The sequence below is a fragment of the Grammomys surdaster genome, unplaced genomic scaffold, assembly GCF_004785775.1.
Source record: "Grammomys surdaster isolate TR1022 unplaced genomic scaffold, NIH_TR_1.0 191, whole genome shotgun sequence".
NCBI lineage: Eukaryota > Metazoa > Chordata > Mammalia > Rodentia > Muridae > Grammomys > Grammomys surdaster.
Genome location: NW_021604636.1, coordinates 2,499,517 through 2,520,311, shown reverse-complemented (window position 1 = coordinate 2,520,311; position 20,795 = coordinate 2,499,517). Strand labels below are relative to the sequence as shown.

Sequence of the window (20,795 nt, the reverse complement as noted above, 5' to 3'; positions counted from 1 at the left end):
ATTTTAGACTCTATTTTTAAAAGCATATTCTATTAGTAACAATGTAACAGCCTGATTTTGAATTAATTCAGGGACAACCGAAAGCACTGAAAGCAGCCAAAGTTCTTGTGTCAGAACAGATGAACAATAATGGATGATTTACCTTCATTCCAACAATTTGCTGATTCCTAATTCATGGATAAGTCTGAAGATCAAACACAATTTGAAAATATTGTGCCATGCTAATTAAAGCTTTGTATGAAGACAAACTAGTCTCCATGGCTACGTGGACAGTTAATGGGAGTAAGATATGGAAAAACTCAAAGAATCGAGAAAAGATCATAGTGTGTTCACAGCCATATTCACACAACACATATGAAGTGAATGCTCTAATGCGAGGTAGCTATTCTAATGAAGGCTAGCCACTCTACAGGAACCAGAGATCACAAAGTGCTCATCCTAAATGGGGGGCATCTGTATCACAACTCTTCTCCAAAGGCTTTGGGGAAGAGGAAGTAGAAAGACAGAAAGAGTCAGAAGTAATGGATAACTACAAGGAAAGTGTCTTCTGGAGACAGCAGATCAGTCTCATGAGGCTCCACCTTCAGCTGACGAGCTAACTGATGATTGACAGCTGTTGGCAAAAGAGAACTGTTTTCAGGATGTGACTCTGTGGTAGGCTAACATCACTTCTGTAGTTAGCCAAATGCTCAAGAGTACATGGGCAGCACAAACTGGACTTGGTGAGTTTTATACACACACACACACACACACACACACACACACACACACACACACACACAGAGAGAGAGAGAGAGAGAGAGAGAGAGAGAGAGAGAGAGAGAGAGAGAGAGAGAGAGAATAGGGAGAGTAAGGAATGAGAAGTAGATCTGGGAAGAAGGAGTCGAGGGACAGATATGATCAATATATCTTGTATGGAAATCTCAAAAAAACTAACGCAAAAGCTTTCTCCAAGAGGGTATGAAATTGGGAGGGGATGGGCGAGCAGTCAGAGGACTCAAGGGATGATAGTCATGGACAGACATGATCAACATACATTTCAAATGTATGGAATATCAAAGAACATAAAAAAATGTTCCAGTAAGATGGAACATCTTCAGAAACACTACTGTTTATTATTTTTAGAGTTATATTTATTTGCAACTTTACAACAAATATGGAATGAGTACTGTTATATACGTTAAGTCTTAGTTTAGAAAAATATTTTTTCATTTTTTAAAAAATCTGCATGGGTGTGAGGGTGTCAGATCCTCTTTAACTGGAGTTACTGACAATTGTGACCTGCTAGGTGGGTGCTGGGGACTGAATCTGGGTTCTCTGTAAGAACAGCCAGTGCTCTCAACCACAGAATCATCTCTCCAGCCCCTACAAAAATAATTTTTGAGAGTATAGACTAGAGCTGGTCACTAAGTTTAGAGATTGTGAACATCACTAGTTCCATAAACCGTTTTTTAGGGAAATAAAATAGATTATGCCTGAAGTGTTCATTAAAAACTTAGGAGTTGACACTCTATAGGCTCTGAGCTGTTAATACTCAATGCGATAACGTTTTATCCTCAATAGAACCTACAGTAATGAGTTTTAAATAGGATACAATTATAAGCACATCATTTAAATTTCCTTTCTGTTGGCTCAGATCCAGCTCTTTCTAGGAGCTGTGAAGAGTTTCCTGTGTGAAGGCCAAATCAGGCCCAGGCATCTACCGGTATCCAGCTGCTGGCCTGAAATACATTTGCCTTTCAATGTACAGTATTCTGCAATGAGTAGACTGAAACTAGTTAGTATATGAACTTCCCCACTCCTAAGGCACTGCGTTCAATTCCCATGTAGGCACTGGGCTCTCCTATAGATCTAATGCAACATTGCTTTTCAGGCCGAGGCTACGTAGAAGGCAGAGGCTTGGCTTAATTATCTTCCCACCCTGTGTGTCTAGCAAAACTGTGTATGCCTCTAATTTTATTAAATTTAGGAATCTTAAATTGGTGGCAATTGGCTTCAACTCCGCTTTAACTTCCTGAGTAAAGAACAAAAAAGATTTCATAATCAAGAATGCGCTATTTGTTGACATTGGTGTATTTTCCCCATGACCAAAAAAAAAATTGCAACGATGGGTAAAATATTAATTTCAACATTTAAATCTGTATGAACTTTCTGCTGCCTTGGTACCTATATATAATCTGCAAAATTTAGATGTGTCCTCTGAATTATTCCATTATGTTTCTATCATTTCTGAAACTACTTAATACATTGTTTTGCCTCAGTAGTTACAGACACAGACTCAGACACACAGACACAGATGTGCACACATACACATACAAATATGCGCGTGCGCAGAAGCAACTGCTTTAACAGTTCTGCAAAGCAAGGGCTGATGTGGTAGAAATACCAAAGACGCTACTCTCGTGTTTCTGTTCGTCAGTATTTCCATCCCTCTGTAGCTTTAATTTCTGTGGAACTCAATGCTTAATCCGTCTTTAAATGCATTCTAATGTGATTACCAAAGAAGCTCCTGCCATGAAACCCAGGCAGTCAGTAAAATAGGAACTTCCATGTTGAGATGTTTCTCATAGCATGACTGAGGTAGGTCCATGGCAATGGCTAGTCAACCTGACCATGCTCTCTCAGAGGAAGAAGGTAGAGTGGGAGGAGAGCCTCGCCTGTGATAGTCACACTGTGTCAGAGGAATCACGGCTCCTGCTCACTGCTCTTCTCCAGCTAAGCAAGGACGAGCTAAACCATGTGGAGGTCATCTACATTCTTTTGATTCCTCTGCTTTCTGTAACTGAAGCTATAAAACTGTCCCTAAGACCTAGATACAGCAGTTACTTTGACTACTGAGAGATGACTGCAAACATAAACAGTTCGCCATTGGTAAAAGTCCACCTTTCCTGAAAAAAAAAAAAAAATGGGGTGGGGTGGGTTCAATAGAGTCTTTCTTACAGTGCTAATGTAATTTCTTAAAATGAGAGTTTGGGCTAGCTTTTCACATACACAACAATGAATACAGTCATATTCTGCACCTGGCCCACAGAGTTGGAAAAAAAAAGAAAAAAAAAAAAGAAAAAAAGAAAGAAAGTTTTGACATGTTTTTAGGTATTTGTAAGACTCTGAATTCCTTCCATTTATACCTCAAACATGACCTCTGGCAGAAAAGAGTAATTATGTGGCGTCTTTCCTGCTCATATGTGAATGTTAGAAGAACCCCTGATCAAGTACTAGTTAGAAAAGGTTGAAAATAAGCCCCACTGTTACCCATCTGCTAAGGAAAACTTACTCTCTTCAACTTGGCAGCAGCCTCTCCAGACCGGATTGCGGTGAGCAAGCTCTGGCGGACGTGCTCTGGGTCAGAGCTCTGGAATGTTAGAGAACTCTGTCTCTTAAGGGTGAACGATGGGCCATCAGCTGGGGTCAGCACTTGAAAACTGTGCTCATTCTGTACAAGATTATTTTGCTATAAAAACACAAGATATTTTTATGAGTTCCAAGAGAAGAAAGACCTATTTTTTTAAAAAAAATTATTATTAATTATTCTTTCAAAACCACATTTCCCACACTCATGACAGGGACACAGCTCTGCGTCTTTAACCTTTATGCTTCAGCTCTGTCAGAGCCAGCTGGGAGATCAATGATACATCTTCCCTCTGCAGCTTAGGACCATGAGCAAGAAAAGTGCTACCTCTTTTTGCTTAATGCATCAAGTGGCAATTTCCCTGTGTGTAAATCTAAGAACGCTAATATTGCCAACACATGGAACTGCCTACCAGAGCCAACAATCATGATCAAAAATTCACAAACTGAAAAATCACCCATTTTCACCATTCGACCATATCCAGGCAAGTGTACAAGACAGTCGGATACTGACAGTCTCCTAATTTTGAATCCAGTATGATTTAACATGGATATATTAATGTCACTACTACACTTAACTGGCTGAGACTTTTTTTTTTGTTTCTAGAAACTTCAAGAACTATGAGCTCAGCAGGTTTTCTTGACTTTTCCCATAAGACTAAAAATAAATGTTAAGAGCTTCCAAATTAAATAATCAGAAATTTAATTAAACCTAAGAACAAATATTTACTAACCGATTTAACTGAAGCATTATATCAAGCAATCTTTAAAAAAATTTTTTTTACAGTCTAATATGTATCTTTACTGTTTAAATGAACTACATAGGGCTGAGATTCTGACCCAAAACTCTATCTAAGCTAAACTCTGTTTAGGAATCCATTTCAGGGAAAGCGAAGGATCTACCCCCCAAGTCAATAATCCATCTCTGTATCGTGTATCACTTCCTGATGCTAGATTAACCTAACAAACATAAATGTCAAACGTATGAGGAAATATCCTTTGAGGCAAATATTACCTTAACATTATGGAAAAATATTTACTTGACAGCATGGTCATTGCTCTCTTAGTTTAGGAATGTTTGGGAAAGTTGTACAAAATGCTCCTGGAATTTTCACACAAATATGAAAGTAGTCTTTAAATTCTAGCAGAGTAAAGTATGCAAAGTAGTTTTTTGAAGACTGCTCGTGGATTAGAATTTAATCACCTCCTTTGACTATTTTATATGAATCCAGAAAGCAAACTCCTTAGTTGGCAATTAAGGTCAATGGGACCTTTTCTAAATTACCATGGTTGGATGGTATTTTAGTCTACATACTTATAATGGAAAACTACAAACTGGATAATTAAAAAAATTACATTTTAAAGCTACTTTCATTTTAAATTAAATTATCTGAGAGATGTTTGGTAAGCTGACATTGAATATGTGTGACATAAAAGACACAATTGGACACTTTTAGCCCCTGCTATCTTTGATACTATTAATTTCAAATGATTAAAACTATTTATTTGGCTATTATATAGTACTATGAAAGTGGAAGAGAAAAATAGACCATAATAAAAGCTAAAAAAAGTCAGCAAAGCACAGGAAAATAGTTACTACTCTCAATAATTATATAAGTGTATGAGTAAAGAAACTTTAAAATATTTGCTAATGATACAATTATATAATAATGCTATTATAACAAGGTCTGAGTTAAATGAATTATAATTCTCAGAGTAAAACCTCAAATTCTTAAGTATTACCAGTCTTTTTCCAAAGACGTTAATTCAGAGCTAAGCGATACATAAATATACAAAGTATTGGTGTAAAATGGGCTGTCCCCTATTTTAATCAAGTTGTTCTGGAATCTGATTATTTATTTATACAGGAAAAGTTAAGGGTTACCTTATCAACATCATCATGTTGGGAGCCCACCGTAGACTTATTTACTATATGTGTCTTTTCATCCTGTGTGGCAGCTGGAGGCTGGGCAGAGGAGCCCTCACTGGATGACTCTGAACATGCCTTACTGAACGACTGTGACCTTTTCACTACAGCAAGAGCAAAGGGTGAGGGGCCAGAACTGGAGTATGGTCTTGGAGCCCCAAATGTTTTCAAGGTCTTCAGGTTTAGTGATGCTCCCTGACTACCAGGAAGAGACACAGGTTTGGGAGCTACAGGAGGAAGAGAGGTCTCAGCAGGAAGAGCTATAGGTTTGGGAGCTACAGGAGGAGGAGAAGCTTCAGCAGGAATAGTCACCGGTTTGGGAGCTACAGGGGGAAGAGAGGTCTCAACAGGAATAGCCATAGGTTTGGGAGCTACAGGAGGAGGAGAGGTCTCAGCAGGCTTCTGAATTATATCATCAGCAGCTTTTGAAATACTGGGCAGTGGAACAGAGTGAGTTCTTTCACTCAAGGGAGAAAGACGCTGTTCTGGAGGAGGCTGTGGGTCCCTTTGCACCTCCTTGATTGTTGGTTCTTTAGGAGTAGGCCCAGGGGCAGTGTGGACGCTCTTAGCAGCTGCAGATGTCACATAATGGCCTGATGCTCTCTTTTGCATCTGCAAAAAGAATGAACTTGGTTTGGCCTGGGGATTGGAAGCTCGGGATCTAAATTTTGACTCCAAGATATTGTTTATATCTTCCAAATTTGGTGCAAAAGGAATGGTGCCAGAGTCCGTAGTCATTCTGGGAGGTTTGGGAGGGTTCATCTCGGTACTAACTGGTGAACTCACAGTCCTGTGCAAATGACGATCTGTTCCTGAGCTGGGCTTTGGTTTAAGGTCAGGCTGGGGCTGATGTGAGCTCTTAGAAGTAACGAGGGCTTCTGTTTGCATGGAAGCTTCTGACATATTCTCAATCATATGCTTCTGCCCTACAGCAAGCATCTTTTGGTCATCTTTCTTCCCCACTGTTTCTGATTCCCAGTCTTTCATCATTTCCAAGGATTTAGGAGGCACGATTTTATAAGTAGTCATTCCAATCTTAGGTATATACTCTCTCGTAATTTCATTTGAAGGTTTTGGCTTGGGGTTGTAGTCTTGCCTATAAAGTGGAAAGTTCCTCAGGTAAGAAGCAGCTGGATTATCACTTCCATCTACAGGTGATGAAGGGTCATTGTTCCCATATGTACAAGCTGGCTCTTTCACAGGGAGTCTATCTTGTGCATACGTTGAGGTGCCCTGACTCCTGAATTCTCTTGAGGCATTTACAGAATCTTGGAGACTTGCAGAGGAGTGCTGAGTTGATGTGCTGCTATCCGAAGTCTGCACCGTCTCATCAACCCTGAGGTCAGATGAATTACGGGCTTCGTGATTCCCATCAAAAGTACTGCCAGCAGGGGTGGCCTGAATTGCTGCATCCTGCATTTTTGTCTTCTCTACACCTGGTTGATTCAATTTTTGATCTGGTCCTGGTGATGCTGCTAGATGATCTTCCCTCGAACTTTTAACATTATCCGTTCTACACACAGGAGAGCCTGACAATCTATCAGCTTCCACGTCCACAGCTTTCCTCAGTGCTTCACCTTCTATGGTGGTTTCCATTTTCTTCAGTCTGTTTTTCACATAATCTGTGCTTGTGGCACAGACCATGATTTCATTTTGAACTACTGAGAGAGAAAAAAATAGGGTCAATCATATATTTTAAAAGAAGTTTTTTTTTCAATTTTTCAATGTGTTTCACCTATCTATAACTGCATAATCTGAGTGCTACAATCTATTTTCAACTTAATAATACAGAGGCAAGTACTGAGCAAAGAAACCAGTTTCTATGGAAAAACAACCATGTGTAAAAATATTTTTATAAATCCATGATAAGCAACTCTAATTAATTAATGTTAAGACTCTGAATTTGAGGTGTCATATTTTCCTTGAGTTTACCTATCAATCACTCTCTATTTCTCTCCAATACACAATTATTCCCAAAGACTCTGAAGAAGGCAACCTATACCCTGCTATGAATGAGCTGACCGCCCTCATTCATATCTAAGGATGATGTTCACCAAATGTCTATAAATGGCTGCATCAGTTGCAAGGAATGCCAACAGAGGGAGGAGAAGGGAGCTCCTGCATTATCTTTCTATTTCCCCACTATTCAAAACTAACATCGACTTCTACAATGGGACAAAACGAAGGTTTAGATAAATGCATATGAGGAAAAGAAAAAGAGAATAAAATATCTTAAGGATAATAGAAATTATTTTCTAAAATCACTTATAAGTTGATAAAGGTTACTACAAAGTATATCAGATCACAGAAAATATTTCTGAGCTATGCTTGTAACTAACCTAGCACTAGCCTGGTGTCAACATCTTACGGTTGTGACTATCAAATTAAAAATGGGAGTGACTGGTTGATTTTTAGATAATTTTACTATATAAGTAGGACTAGCGTCACAGCCTTCTGAATTCTGAGAATTCAGCTATGTCTCTTCATGCCATGTGTAAGGAAGAGCTCTGAAGACTGGGATCTACATGAGTGTTAGAGGCTTCCCTCTGTGTTCAAAGCCCTGTATGCAACCTTAGCACTGAAAAATAAATATGTAAAATAACTCCCAAATGTAATAGTTATAAAATAATGGTTTTCAGTAGCAACACTATTGCCATAACAGTGTGTACAATGAAAAACAGAGCCAAGAAGAGTTTTAGAACATTTTGATGTACTATCAGAGAAGAATACTAAAATTAGAAAAAATTAATCAGATATAAACACATTCACATTAGCTCTGGAGTTCTGCAGTACATACAGGGCACACATACACAGGACCACAATCACCACCATTACACCCACCAACATCAACAATAATAGTACTGAAATTATCCATTTTCTTCCCAAATATGAATTCTATAACCCTGTGTTTGTTTTCTATGGCTATTAAAATTTTCACTTAACATAGACTGGACCTTAGGCTTTCTCATTCCACTAAGATGTATGTATCATCATACATTCCTTGACTTCTCTACTGGGCATTATTCTATGCTGAAGCACAATCCTATGTAGATATGTTATGTGTGTCTTCACATCTTGTTCTGCGCTATAAAGGTTTCACAGGGAGTCAAAGATTCAGTTTCCTTGTCCAACACTGCATGACTTGACTGGAAAGTCAGGAATTCTGAAGTTTATGGCTTGGAGTAATCAAGTAACAATGTTAACACGGGAGAAGGGTGTGGGTAGAAACTGAATGGCCAAAGAAGATGGAAACAGTTTGCTATTCAAGGACATCATGACCCTACGCCAACTGGCAGAACTGAACCCGTTACATCATAAACAAAAGAAGAAACTGCCTTAATTTGGGCATAAGAATGGAGAAATGGTGGCAAATGATGTTGCACAATTGGATAGCTTGAAAATCAGGCAGGCAAGTTTCATCCAGAGTGTGGCAACTTGGGTATGAAGTAAAACATGCACTAGGGAACTGAGAGGAACTCAGGTCACAGACAGATGCACAGAGGACCAAAGTTTAAGATCTGAAATTCAAGTTCTATAGCCTCAAAAGTTGGACCATCATGATGAGCAGCAAGACAGCTAAAAGACCACTGTGGTACTGTCCATGTTCAAATTCTAGGTCCACCATTTACTAATTATGAGATAGTATTTTCATGGTTGACTTGTCCATGATATGAAAACTAAGAATAACAGTTCTTATAATACTCATAAATGAGACAGGTATTAAATGAACCAATACATGAAAGAGCTGCTTCAACACACCCTTAAGAATAGTCCTTGGTTCATCAGTCAGTGCTGGTCATTACCGTTTGTAACACTCACCATTCTCTTGGTTTGGGACCAATGTCTTCAAGTCTTTTACACTGTCAGATACTTTGTCCTCAATGCTGATATGGCAGACAACAGGATGATGTGGCCCTCTGGAAGACAAGACACTCTATGTGAGATGTGAAGGTTATTCAAACACACCATCACAGAAACTAGGCTGTAAGTTTTTCAAAGACAGGTAGACTGAAATAATCACCCACATTCTGCCAAATATTAGAAATTTGATAACAAAGAAAAACAGAACAGAGGAAACACTGCTATGAAACATTAGTTTCAGTACACTGGTCCTACTGCAAAGGAAAATGGACACTCATCCTAATGAACATCTTTACTTAGCTATTAGGAGCTATTTTTATCTTAAAGACAAAAGGAAATTAAATAGAACACTTCAGTCTTGCATCTGGCAAAGTCAACTCCATAAATCAGGATGTGAATTGACCTCACTGATTTTTTTTTTCCTGGTGACAAAAGAGTTTAATTTGGAGACAATCCCAAGCAAATTAGGCAAACTTCTGATGAAAAAAGCTTATTTTGCTTGTTTGCTTTCATCTTTATTCACAGTCCTGTGCATTTCATCTTAACATTTCAAACACAGCACTAGTGGACTAGAGAGTTCAAATTTTCTGCATCAGATGGACAGTGGTTCTTGCATCAGACTTGATTGTCAACAATGCAGTGGCTCAATTTACTTCTAACTTACAGGGTGGTTTCACAGTCCAGGTAGTGAAAGTGGCCAAATGCATTTGGTACAAAGTGAAGAGTCAATGATTTATTTTGTTCAAGCAGATGATAGACAAAATATATGAAAAATCAGAACATTTTATTTTTGATTCACACAAATTAATTATATGTGATGGCTACCTAACATAGGGATTCTACAACTCTTGAATTTGGCTTTCACCTGAACACAATTACACATCACAAGGATAGTATGAGAGATAGAATATAAATACCATGACCAACTATAGCTGAGCTGAAAATATCAATTGTCTTTCAAAGAACAGGATTAAGCCAACAAGCCACCATCAGCACTTGAGACATAGAAACTACTTACTGCCCCTCTGTGTTTCTGTCTTCTTGAGCTTTTCCCTTGGAGCTTGGAGAGGTCTCTCCATCACTGATGCCGAGGGCTGAATCAGGATCATTCTCCACGGTAATTATCATATCAGTAGACGCTGAAGCAATGTCAGGCGACTTCACAGAAATACTTCCAGACTGCTCTTTAGATGCCTCACTCAGTTCTTCCTTTTCATCTATCTCTTCAAGACTGTAATCAGAGCTTACACCGGCTACAAAGAAATGCAGACACAATACTAAATATTAATCTGCCCTGCTCATCCAAAGCAATCTAGCATCCTAGCAATCTAATGACAGTTATAATTAGCTAGACTCTAAAAATGTGGTTCCAAAGTAATAGTGAAATGTTTTTCTAATGATGAGTAGACATGTGCGTGTGAAGCAGGCCATCTCACAGTCCCATCGATCTAGAACCAAGTTTATCATTCTGGGCTTTGTTCATGGAATGTCAGCCTTATAAACCCCACATAATTGCACTTATGAATGAATACCTTTGATTAGTTACTTTATAGTCACATAATAATGTGAATTAAATAAACTAAGAACTTAAAATTCAAATTAATAATATATGAGGTCTTTGTACCGTCTACTAGGAGACAGTAGCACTGACTGAGAGACAGAGATAGATAGACAGACAGAAAGACAGATAGACAGATAGAGACAGAAAGAAACATTCTAGCAGCTAATTGCTCATAATTCTTGCCAAGATTAACTATGGAAGTCAAAGTATACACAAGGTTCTCGCTTTCTGCTTAAACAAATTAAACATCTCTATTCACATAACAGCATCTGAATAAAATTTAGTTTTAACTTGAGTGAGGGCACTAAGGTCATATACCACTGCTACAGTGGTCAGACCATGCATTACTATAACAGACGTTTAATTTTAGTTTGAGACAGGACAGTATATTAACTTCTGATCTCTAAGAAGTAATATGAGCCAGGTGTGGTGGCAGACTTCTTTAATTCTAGCACTCAGGAGGCAAAGACTAGCAGATTTCTGTGAGTCCAATACCAGCCTGGTCTATAGTGAGTTCCAGGACTAGAGCTCTGTACAGAGAACCTGTCTTAATCAATCAATCAATCAATCTGAATGAAAAGAAAAAAAGAAAGGAAGTAAGAAAGAAATTAACATGGCCCCTAGGAAGACTGAGGCAAGAGAATGATTTCTCCTAAGATTTTTAGTCTAAAGTAAGCAATATAGCCACATCTTTTTTGAACAAAACAACAAAAACCTCCAAACAAAATAAAACAAAAACAAAATGAAAGTCAAGCATGGCGTACACCCTTTTAACCCCAGTACTCCGAAGGCAGAGGCAGGTATGACTCAAAAGTATTTCTGGCCAGCCTGCTCTATATAGAAAATTTCGGGCCAGCCTAGGCTACACCACAGATTATGTCTCCAAAAAGAAGAAGAAGAGGAGGAAGAGGAGGAGGAGGAGGGGAAGGGGGATGAGGGGAGAAAGGAGAGGGGGAGGAGGGGAAGTGGAAGGAGGGTAGGGGGAAGGGGGAGGAAGGGCAAGGAGGAGGAAGAGAAGGAAAAAAGGAAAGAAGAAAGAAAAAAAGAAAGAGAAAAGAAAGAAGTGCTAGTAGTACTGTTGACTATTTCCTTCATAAAAATTTGGTTACTCAAAAAAAAGAATGTTAAGGAATTAGAATTTAAATAAAATTGAAATACATGAAAAAAAAAAAATGAAACTCATGGGACCGTGAAAGGATAGCTTGGTTCCTGGTCAAGCACAGGCCTCAAACCCAGGACCCTAATGGGACAACGGCAGGTGTTTGGCCTCACTCCCAGACTCCAGGCTCTTGACACATGGCCAAGACCTCCATTGTGCCTTTCAGTCATGTAGGGCAATGCCTCTACACCCCCTCTCAAAGAGAGGTTTGTGTCATCTATCACAGGTAGAGGGTGTGACTACAGGCCTCAGGGCCTCAAGAGATTTACATACTAATGAGTTATCTGAAAGTCAGAGGGTGTAGCCAATTAAGTATTCCTTCCCAAACCCTCCTCCCTCCTCCCTTCCTATTTAACTCAGGTCTTCCTTGAGTTTCGTGGGGGGTGCAGCCAGATTCATCTACTTTCCGACATGACAATAAGCCCTTTAAAACCATGGACTTCCTCATGTCTTTGGGGCCCCCCGCTGTGGGGAACTGCGGAGAGGGACTTTGAATACTGAGCCACTGCTTAATCTCCTTTGGAAGTCTCTGTTCTTCCAAGGCTCTCAGTGGCATCTGGGGCCCAAAGACTACCACTGGCCTCCTTCCTGGTCAGCTGCCTTGGCTCGGAGACTCCTACTCAAAAGCCCTGCCCTCACAGGACTGCAGACTGAGTGAGATCTCCCCACCTGGGCAGAGCCCTGTAGCTTCTACCCAGCACTATGTGGAGGGAACTCAGCCAAATTCCTGCGCTTCTGCTCCCCAGAACCACACCTCCCTGAGCCACCTAGGGCAGAAGACACTCAGGAACCACAACTCTGCCTAAAAGAACCCACACCCGCCCCCACACCTGAGCTAACCGCCCCTCAGAAACTAGTATTTCAGAGAAAATATCTGTTTCCTGCCTTTGATTACAAAGCTATTAAATTTAACATTTGAGTATGTCTTTTCAGATATCATGTTTTTACATGTTATCATCAAAATGGAAAAACTGCTTGACAGACATTATGCCTCTGGTAAATACAATTCTATTAAGTCAGTCCTAAACATGCTTCTCTTTCTAGGCAGCACTGCACTATGATGGGCAAATGGGTTAAACCTTTAATTCTGTTTTACAGTTTAGAAACCTTTTAGTATTTTCCTCTTTGCAGGCAGGCAATGGCCATGAGGGAATCTGTAACGCTATACAATATGTGTGTACTCTGGCTTTCATTTTTCTTGAAAAAATACCCATGGGCAAGACTTCTTGAGTCATATAGGAAGTACATGTGTACATTTCATCTTTAAATACCCTGCCGAAGACTAGGCTATAGCACATGTTTGGGAGATCTCTCCCTTAGCACAAAGGCCTGAGGTTAATCTCTACCCATTCCAAAACCCTCATCAAACTGTTTGCCAAAGTCCTCAAACAATTTTGTGTTATTACAAGGAGCATGAGACAGTATACTAATTTTAGGTGACTAGGTTGAAAGAATAAAGGGCTTTTTTTTAAGTGTTTAAAAATGAGTAAATTTATGAGGAGATCTGAGCAACATATAATTATAATATTGTGCTATTTTATAACAAAATAATTCTACTTTTAAAAGAGGAAAAGCATCTGAGAATATGTTAGAGAAAATAAGCCACACACAGCAACTGGGTAGAGTTCAGTTGAGAATACATGTAAATATTCTCAATATAAATATTTGCTTACATATTCATTGAGAATAATAAAGATCAAGCAGCCCTAGAGAATGATAGAAAGCCAAAAACAAGCAGAAGTGGTCCCTAGAGGCACCCAGTGGCTTCTCTCTACTCTGTCCTGCTTGTTTAGATGGTTCAGGAAAACAGCACATTTCAAACCTGAATTCAACTTCAAGGGAAAGAGGGAATCACATGCATATTTACTTATAAAACATTTTACAGGGTGTTAATGAGAAATCTGATCTATACTCAATGGCTTATACAAAGCCGCAACCATTTCCAGCCTAAGAATCTACAGGTCAAGGATGCTACAGCTGCCTCTGGAGTTCCAGAGCCCACAGAGATTTCATCCGTCGGCTTGGGCACAGCGCACTGCTCCTGGCTTAGGAACCCAGGGCCAAGGGAGCCCTCTGCCAAAGAAGCAGAGTCTGTAGAAATGGCACTTAGAGAAGAGAGTTAAAACAAAGCAAGCACACATCCAGATGTGGTGAGACCAGTGCTGCTAGCTCACATATACCAAGTCCTGAAAAGGTAGCAAGAAGCAGATGTAGGCCAAAGTCTGAATAGTGTGCCCGTTTTTCTGAAACTTCAAAACCTTCTAATTCCTGTATGCATTTTATGTTGGCAACATTATCTTGGTTAAGTTCCCTGTGTGGAATGAGAAGGTTGTAGATGAGTTGAAATGAATTGTAGAGACTGCTCTAAGGGAAAAAAAATACTACTTATGTGATAACAATATTTTCATTATAAACAGGGAATTCTTTTACAACTTAAAATCCCAAAATTCTAAGTACCACATGAGAGTCAAGAATAAAGGTAAGCTGCTCCTAAACCTGTCCATCTCTGTGAACATAAATGCAGGTACTCATACCTGGCCAGCATTCACACCTACAAATTATCTGCATGCTAATGAACTAAGAGTATGACATTTTTAATATTTTTTTCCTTCTTAAGGCAAGTTGGCCTCAACCTCCCAACTGCTGCAAATTATGGATTTGTACCACTACATTCTGCTCAGATTTATTCTTAAAAATCTTCTAAGTAGTTACTATTGAAATAATTAAAATCAGATCAAAATGTTTGTTTTTTTTTAAACTTCATTTCCTGGGGGAGAATCTACACTGAAAGCCATGTGATAGAAAGCTCATGTGAGTGAAATTCCTTGTAAAGAGGAGGAACACATGAAAGCTGAATTCATAACTGAAGCAGTTGCAGAAAGAGACTGTGCTTAATGTTAAGTCTTTGAAACATACCAAGAAATCGTCCCACTGTGGCTGTGTCATTGCCTAGGAGGAGGCTGTTAACTGCTCACTAAAGATCACGTAAGGAAAAACAAGAGACCAAATAGAGAAAGCACTTGGGGTCCAACTGCAGAACTGAAATTGTGATTTCTGTCAGTTTCTTATCCTAGTGTCTATCCTTGGTAGTGGAGGATGGAGCTGGGGGAAGGGGGAGGGATTTGTTTCATAGTACAAACATATACAAAGAATTAAAACCTCTCAGTACAAAGAGCACTCCAATTAGATTAATTTCTCTACTGTAAAAACACTGCTTTCCTTCACAATTTCAGTGTGGGGTGAAGGGGTCATACCTGGGCTGGACATTCCCTCAGTAGAGCTCGCTTCCAAAATGCTGTCTGGAGCAACTCCATCTTCCAAAGGTAGGCCTGAAAGATGCAAGACAACTGATAAAAGTCATACTCATAAGAGAAACAACTCCTGTGGAATTTTCAGCTTTTACTTAATCCAGGAAGGATGAGCCTAAACTTACTAGGGCACTTTACAGTCCAGTTGTGAAATGAGTAAGTTCCATCTCCATCCTCATTCCTATGAAGTCAATCATGGAATGATGATATCTTTCTGAATGAGTCTATATACTGTTCATGTGCCCGTTACAATAATCAAGCTGTATGTTTTGTCATTTGTTTTTTGTTGCAGATTTTTCAAAAGCAGTTGAGTGGGAATAATCAGACTAGTTTAAGGCCTAGTGCCGAGAGAGGAAGAGAGAGAGAGAAAATCTCCAAGTTCATGCATTAAATGCATTAAATCCCAGCACTTGGGGTCAGAAGCAGCTCTCTGGATCTGAGGCCAGCCTGGTCTGATTAGTCTAGACCAGCCAAGGGTATATTGGGAGAGCCTGTCTAAAAGACGAGGGAAAAGACAAGTCATGACTCCCACTGTTTTTACTGGCTACACTAACACACAAAGCCCAAGCCATGGTTCTGCTCCTAGGAGAATACCGTGAGCAGCTGCAGAGTTCCTTTCATCGGTCTGAGCCAGAGGAGTTTTCGAAGGTGGGGCAGGTGCTTTTCGCTTCGTTCTCTTCAGAGATGAAGTTCCTACCAATGTGCTACTAAGCTGCAGTGACCCTGTCCTCACCATGAATGCTTCAGAGGAACTCTGTAGAAAACAAAATAGCCAAACAATTCTACATTGAGCAATCAACCACAAAATTCAGGATGGCCCTGACCTCTGTTGCAAATATATCAAAGACCAAAACAGAGCACAACAGCCATTCATTCAAAATAATTATGAAGCATGTCATGTATAGACGATAAATTAGAGAATGGATACATAAAGGAACAAACAATGGGCCTAGGATGGGGTTGACACACAAAAAACAAACAACAGTGTACAAGACTTTGAAGAGACACAATTGAAAGCTAACATATGATGAAAACTCTGGAGAAATTACTGGATGCAACAGACAATATGGAAGGGGCTAGGGAGATGGATCAAAGGGTGGTGGTTACTCTACATGCATAGGGTATTTAAGTTTGGATCCCTGGCACCATCTTAACCCACACAAGATGTCCTACATCTGTAAAGCCAGTGTGTATAAGAGTAGGCAGTGGAAACAGGTAAATCACTGGGCATCATATCAAACCAATTGGTAAGCTCAAGATTCAGTGGGAGACCCTGTATCAAAAAAAAAAAAAAAAACTAAGGTGGAGTACAATAGAGGAAGATGCCTAACAGTAACCCCTAGCCTCCCCAAGCATGGCAGCATGTACATGCACTCACATATTCTCCCCTTTCCATCCTCTCTGGAGGAAAAGAGAATGGAAAGTAACTTTATATTAGGGACTGACTTAGGGTCAAAAGATGGCTCAATGGGTAAGGGCTTTTACTTAACAAGCCTGATGACTTGGTAGATTCCTGGGATCTTTATGATGGAAGGAAAGAGACTAGCTGCCTGGAGCCATAAAAAAAAAAAAAAAGCTAAAAACTAGCACATGATCTTCTTGAGATGATTCCACATGGAATCTGAAGTTAATGACAGAATTGCTTCTTTGGGCAAGGCCGAGGAGATTTCATTTTTAGTAAGATTCCTGCTATTAATATGCTTTCCTGTTATTATTAAATATATATAATAGTAATCAGATATTAGCCCACCCTTCTGAGCAGATCTCAGAACAATGAAGATATTCTGTCTTGTAGTGATGCTATATAGACCAATAGATGATTTCTTAATTCTTAATGATGATCCTATAAGAATTCCTAAAATTATATTAGTAATGATTAAGCTCTTTTATAATAAGACTGCTATTACGTCCTTTCTGATTCAAAACTCCATTGAGAACTCTGCCAGTCTTCAGTATTATGAGTTAATTGGTTCTGAGATAGCAAGCAGGCATCTACAACTTAGAGCACATTCCAAGAGGCTGTAAAACAACAAAGGTGATAAAAAGGGAACTGAGGATAGGTGCAAGGACAGAAGATACAATACTGACTGGATTTATCTATATAAAACTTCAATGATAACTTAGTTATGGTTTTTAATTCTCAATGAATCTGTAGAGCTAGTGACAGATGATGAATGTTTAGCCAGAAAATAACTCTTAATGGATACGCATGTAAGCATTCTCTGTTGTAAACTTATTTATTATTTGAATTTATGTTTGAACTTCTAGTGAACTTTTGTAGTTGGGGGAAGGGCTTGGAAAAACCATGTGATCTATTCTCCTAGAAAAGGTACAAAAGACTAAGAAAGATTACATTGGTGGGCAGAGGGTTGGGGGAAGTAGCATTGAGAACATAGCATTGGGAGCAAGGGCATTGTTACATCAGAGCAGGAGAAGAGAGCAAGATCAGAAGGAGAATGCAGAGTGGAATAACTTAGAAACTATAGGTAACATAAAATACTAAGAGAGCAATATGCTGAATGCAGAGGGAAAGAGGAAAAAGGAAGCTGCAGAGAGAGCAGAAGGAGCAGGCAGGCTTCTCCTTATAGGACAGAACAGGTATTTTCAGAAGGAGCAAGACAGGCTTAGTCTTACTAAAGAGAACAAAGCTTTCTTCTTACAGACATGGGTTTAATTTATTTAGCAATAAAAGGGTAGAAGCTTTTTCTTTCTCTATGCAATAAAGATTGAAGCTCATTTTCAGCTAGAATGAGTGACTTCTTTCTGTACTGGTGCTTGATCTTTCGCTCCATATACATATCTAAATCTGGATATGTGTGTGTTTAAATATGTAGTTATAAGTATGTAAGCTGAGCCCAACTGGTTTGAATAGAGATATATGAATGTGTAAGCATGGATTTGTATTGAATTTATGTGTTTATCCATATTTGCTTGTGTAAAAGTTTTCCTTCTTCAACAGCGACTCTTTTCTCCTGGTTTAATAGAAGTTTTTTGCTCCAAAGTTTCCCTTAGCCTGACAAGCAAGAGGCATTTGGACAAGATAGAAAAGGCTCTAACAATTAATCCCTTATTTAACCCCACGCTGGTTTACTATGAAGTGCTAAACACAAGAGACTTCAGTTTCTGGCCTCAAAGGAAGTCAGGCAGGTCAGCTACAGTAGCAAAGTGACTTAGACTTTTTTGTTTATTTGGGTTTTTTTTGTTTTTGTTTTTTTGTTTTTGTTTTTCGAGACAGGGTTTCTCTGTGTAGCTCTGGCTGTCCTTGAACTCGCTCTGTAGACCAGGCTTGCCTCGAACTCATAAATCTACCTGCCTCTGCCTCCCAAGTGCTGGGATTAAAGGCGTGCGCCACCACTGCGTGGTGTGACTTACACTTAAGACAGGTAAACATTTATTATTAAACAGCAACTCTAAATATCTCACAAGACCAAGTCTTGCTCCTGCCACTGCCTCAAGAGGAACCAAGAAAGAAGAATAGTTGGGGCTGGCTCCCTGCAACTAACATTTGCAAAGTTGCCTTCTGACCTCCTCATTTGCAGGGCAGCACACATCTGTATGTGGGACAAGCACTCAAGCATGCATACACATATACATGCATGCACACGTGCGTGCTAACACACATACACATACATATAAACATAAAGAGAAATTTAAAGAGCATATCCAATCTCTGTTTTTCAGTGTAAAATTATAAAATAAAATTTTAAAAAATCTACATGTGACATAGAAATGAAGGGAGAATGGGAAGGAGGGCAGAAGGAAGGGTGAAGGAGACAGGAGCGAGAAATAGGGGAGAGGGATACACTAAAACACACTTTATTCAGGAATTTCATAAATTTATCTAATGTTGCCTGCTAATTATAAATAAAATTATGAAAACCACAAAAATATTTAATTGGAGTTTTATAAATAACACACACATACATACAAACATACATACACATATACACACATTTCCCCTTTACCCTTCCTTATGCTCTCCTTCCCATTTTCCATGTCATACGTAGTTTTTTTACATTTTTCATGCATATATTCATATGAAAAACATAGCTAAGTCAATGCTTTAATTTTTTTACATTTATTAGTGGGCATACGTGTATGTGTGTGTGTGTGTGTATGTATGTATGTGCATGTGTGTGTATTTGTGCCTGCCCCACACAGTTGCATGTGACCTTGCACATGTGAAGGTCAGAAGGCAACTTACAACATATAATAATATATATTATATACACTTTCATATTCATGCATGCATGCATACATGTACGTACATACTCTCTCTCTCTCTCTCTCTCTCTCTCTCTCTCTCACACACACACACACACACACACACACACACACACACACACACCTCAGAGGCAGATCCTTTGAGGTCACAGTGCACAAGCAGACCCTGCTGCCCCACAGCAGGTGACTGTCAACAAACCCTAAGACAAACATTTCTCAGCAGGCTGGTTGCTCCCTCTTAGCTAACTGCCTTACCAGCTCTGCTTCTGCCATTACAAGAAAACAGCTTCACAGAGTTGTACATACAGTCTGAATCTCTTATTTTGTATTGGAGTCCTGCTAGCTAAGTTTTTCTAAACCTCTGATTCATTAATACTTTACCAAACTTGACCATAAATATGTAATAGTCACTTAATAGTCACTCCATGATTTAAGCTGTACAGCACTAAGCCTTGGTGACCTCTGCTATTCAAACTTCTCCTTACTCCTGAGATCAATAATCCTCCCTCTCCATAGTCCCACATTCCAGCTGCTCGATTTTGCTGTCCGTTACTGCTCATCTCCTGATAAACATCAGTGGGACTCTCTCCCACAGTATATAATTCATGTCAGTGTCTTTACTCTCTCTGGAAAAGCTCATGCTCTCTTGATTTTAAGTATTCCTTACATAATAATGGATCCCAAATGCATTTTTCCCTCCCAGACCCCTCTTCCATCTTCACTAAATATTTAAGGATACTTAGTGTTAGCATGACTAAACCTGAGCTGTAGATAACCCACTGCTTTTTCTTCTTCATCAAAGCACTGTCTTCCTCCTGGTCCCCACAAGTCTCAGCAAAGAGAAAGCCATCCTCCAGTCTTCCCTTATCTGCCCTCTCCACCCACACTGCTCTAATCTGTCAGCTCTTCCTTTAACTATCCAGCACCTGGATGGCTTCTTCTTTCAATCTTAAAACCATTCTAAACTGACATCCGTTCCTCTAGACTTTTCTTAGCACATCAATAAATACGGACTTTTTCATTAAGGTGCACACCATCTTAAGCTACTTCACCCAAAAACCCACTAATGACTACTGATTTCTCTTGGGTTCTCAAACTTCCATTTAATATCTTATGAAAGTAACAAATTTTCCTTATGTCAGCTAAGGGGAGGTTTTGCAGGTAGACTTTCTTATATATTCTGGTCAGGAGGCAGAGCTAGAGCAGTCACCAGGCTGTTCAAGGCGCGCACTCGAGTGCAGACAGACAGTGTCTCTGTCTCTTTCTATGTTTCTCTCTCTGTTTCTCTCTCTGTTTCTCTCTCTCTCTCTCTCTCTCTCTCTCTCTCTCTCTCTCTCTCTCTGTTTCTCTCTCTCTCTCTCTCTCCCTCTCCCTCTCCCTCTCCCTCTCCCTCTCCCTCTCCCTCTC

At 39.4% G+C, this 20,795-nt stretch overlaps 1 protein-coding gene across 2 annotated transcripts in view; it reads right to left on the bottom strand.

Moving 5' to 3' along the window:
• The window catches only part of Cobll1 (cordon-bleu WH2 repeat protein like 1), a 151,487-nt gene that overhangs the window by 6,289 nt on the left and 124,403 nt on the right, over positions 1-20,795 (bottom strand). The window contains exons 7-12 of one of the 2 annotated variants that reach the window (XM_028769246.1): positions 15,759-15,918; positions 15,111-15,185; positions 10,155-10,389; positions 9,095-9,192; positions 5,234-6,936; positions 3,275-3,451 (exon numbers count right to left, since the gene is read on the bottom strand). In XM_028769246.1, coding sequence (XP_028625079.1) covers positions 3,275-3,451; positions 5,234-6,936; positions 9,095-9,192; positions 10,155-10,389; positions 15,111-15,185; positions 15,759-15,918 — 2,448 coding nt within the window. The remainder of the gene's footprint in view (positions 1-3,274; positions 3,452-5,233; positions 6,937-9,094; positions 9,193-10,154; positions 10,390-15,110; positions 15,186-15,758; positions 15,919-20,795) is intronic. The other variant, XM_028769247.1, reaches the window with a different exon arrangement.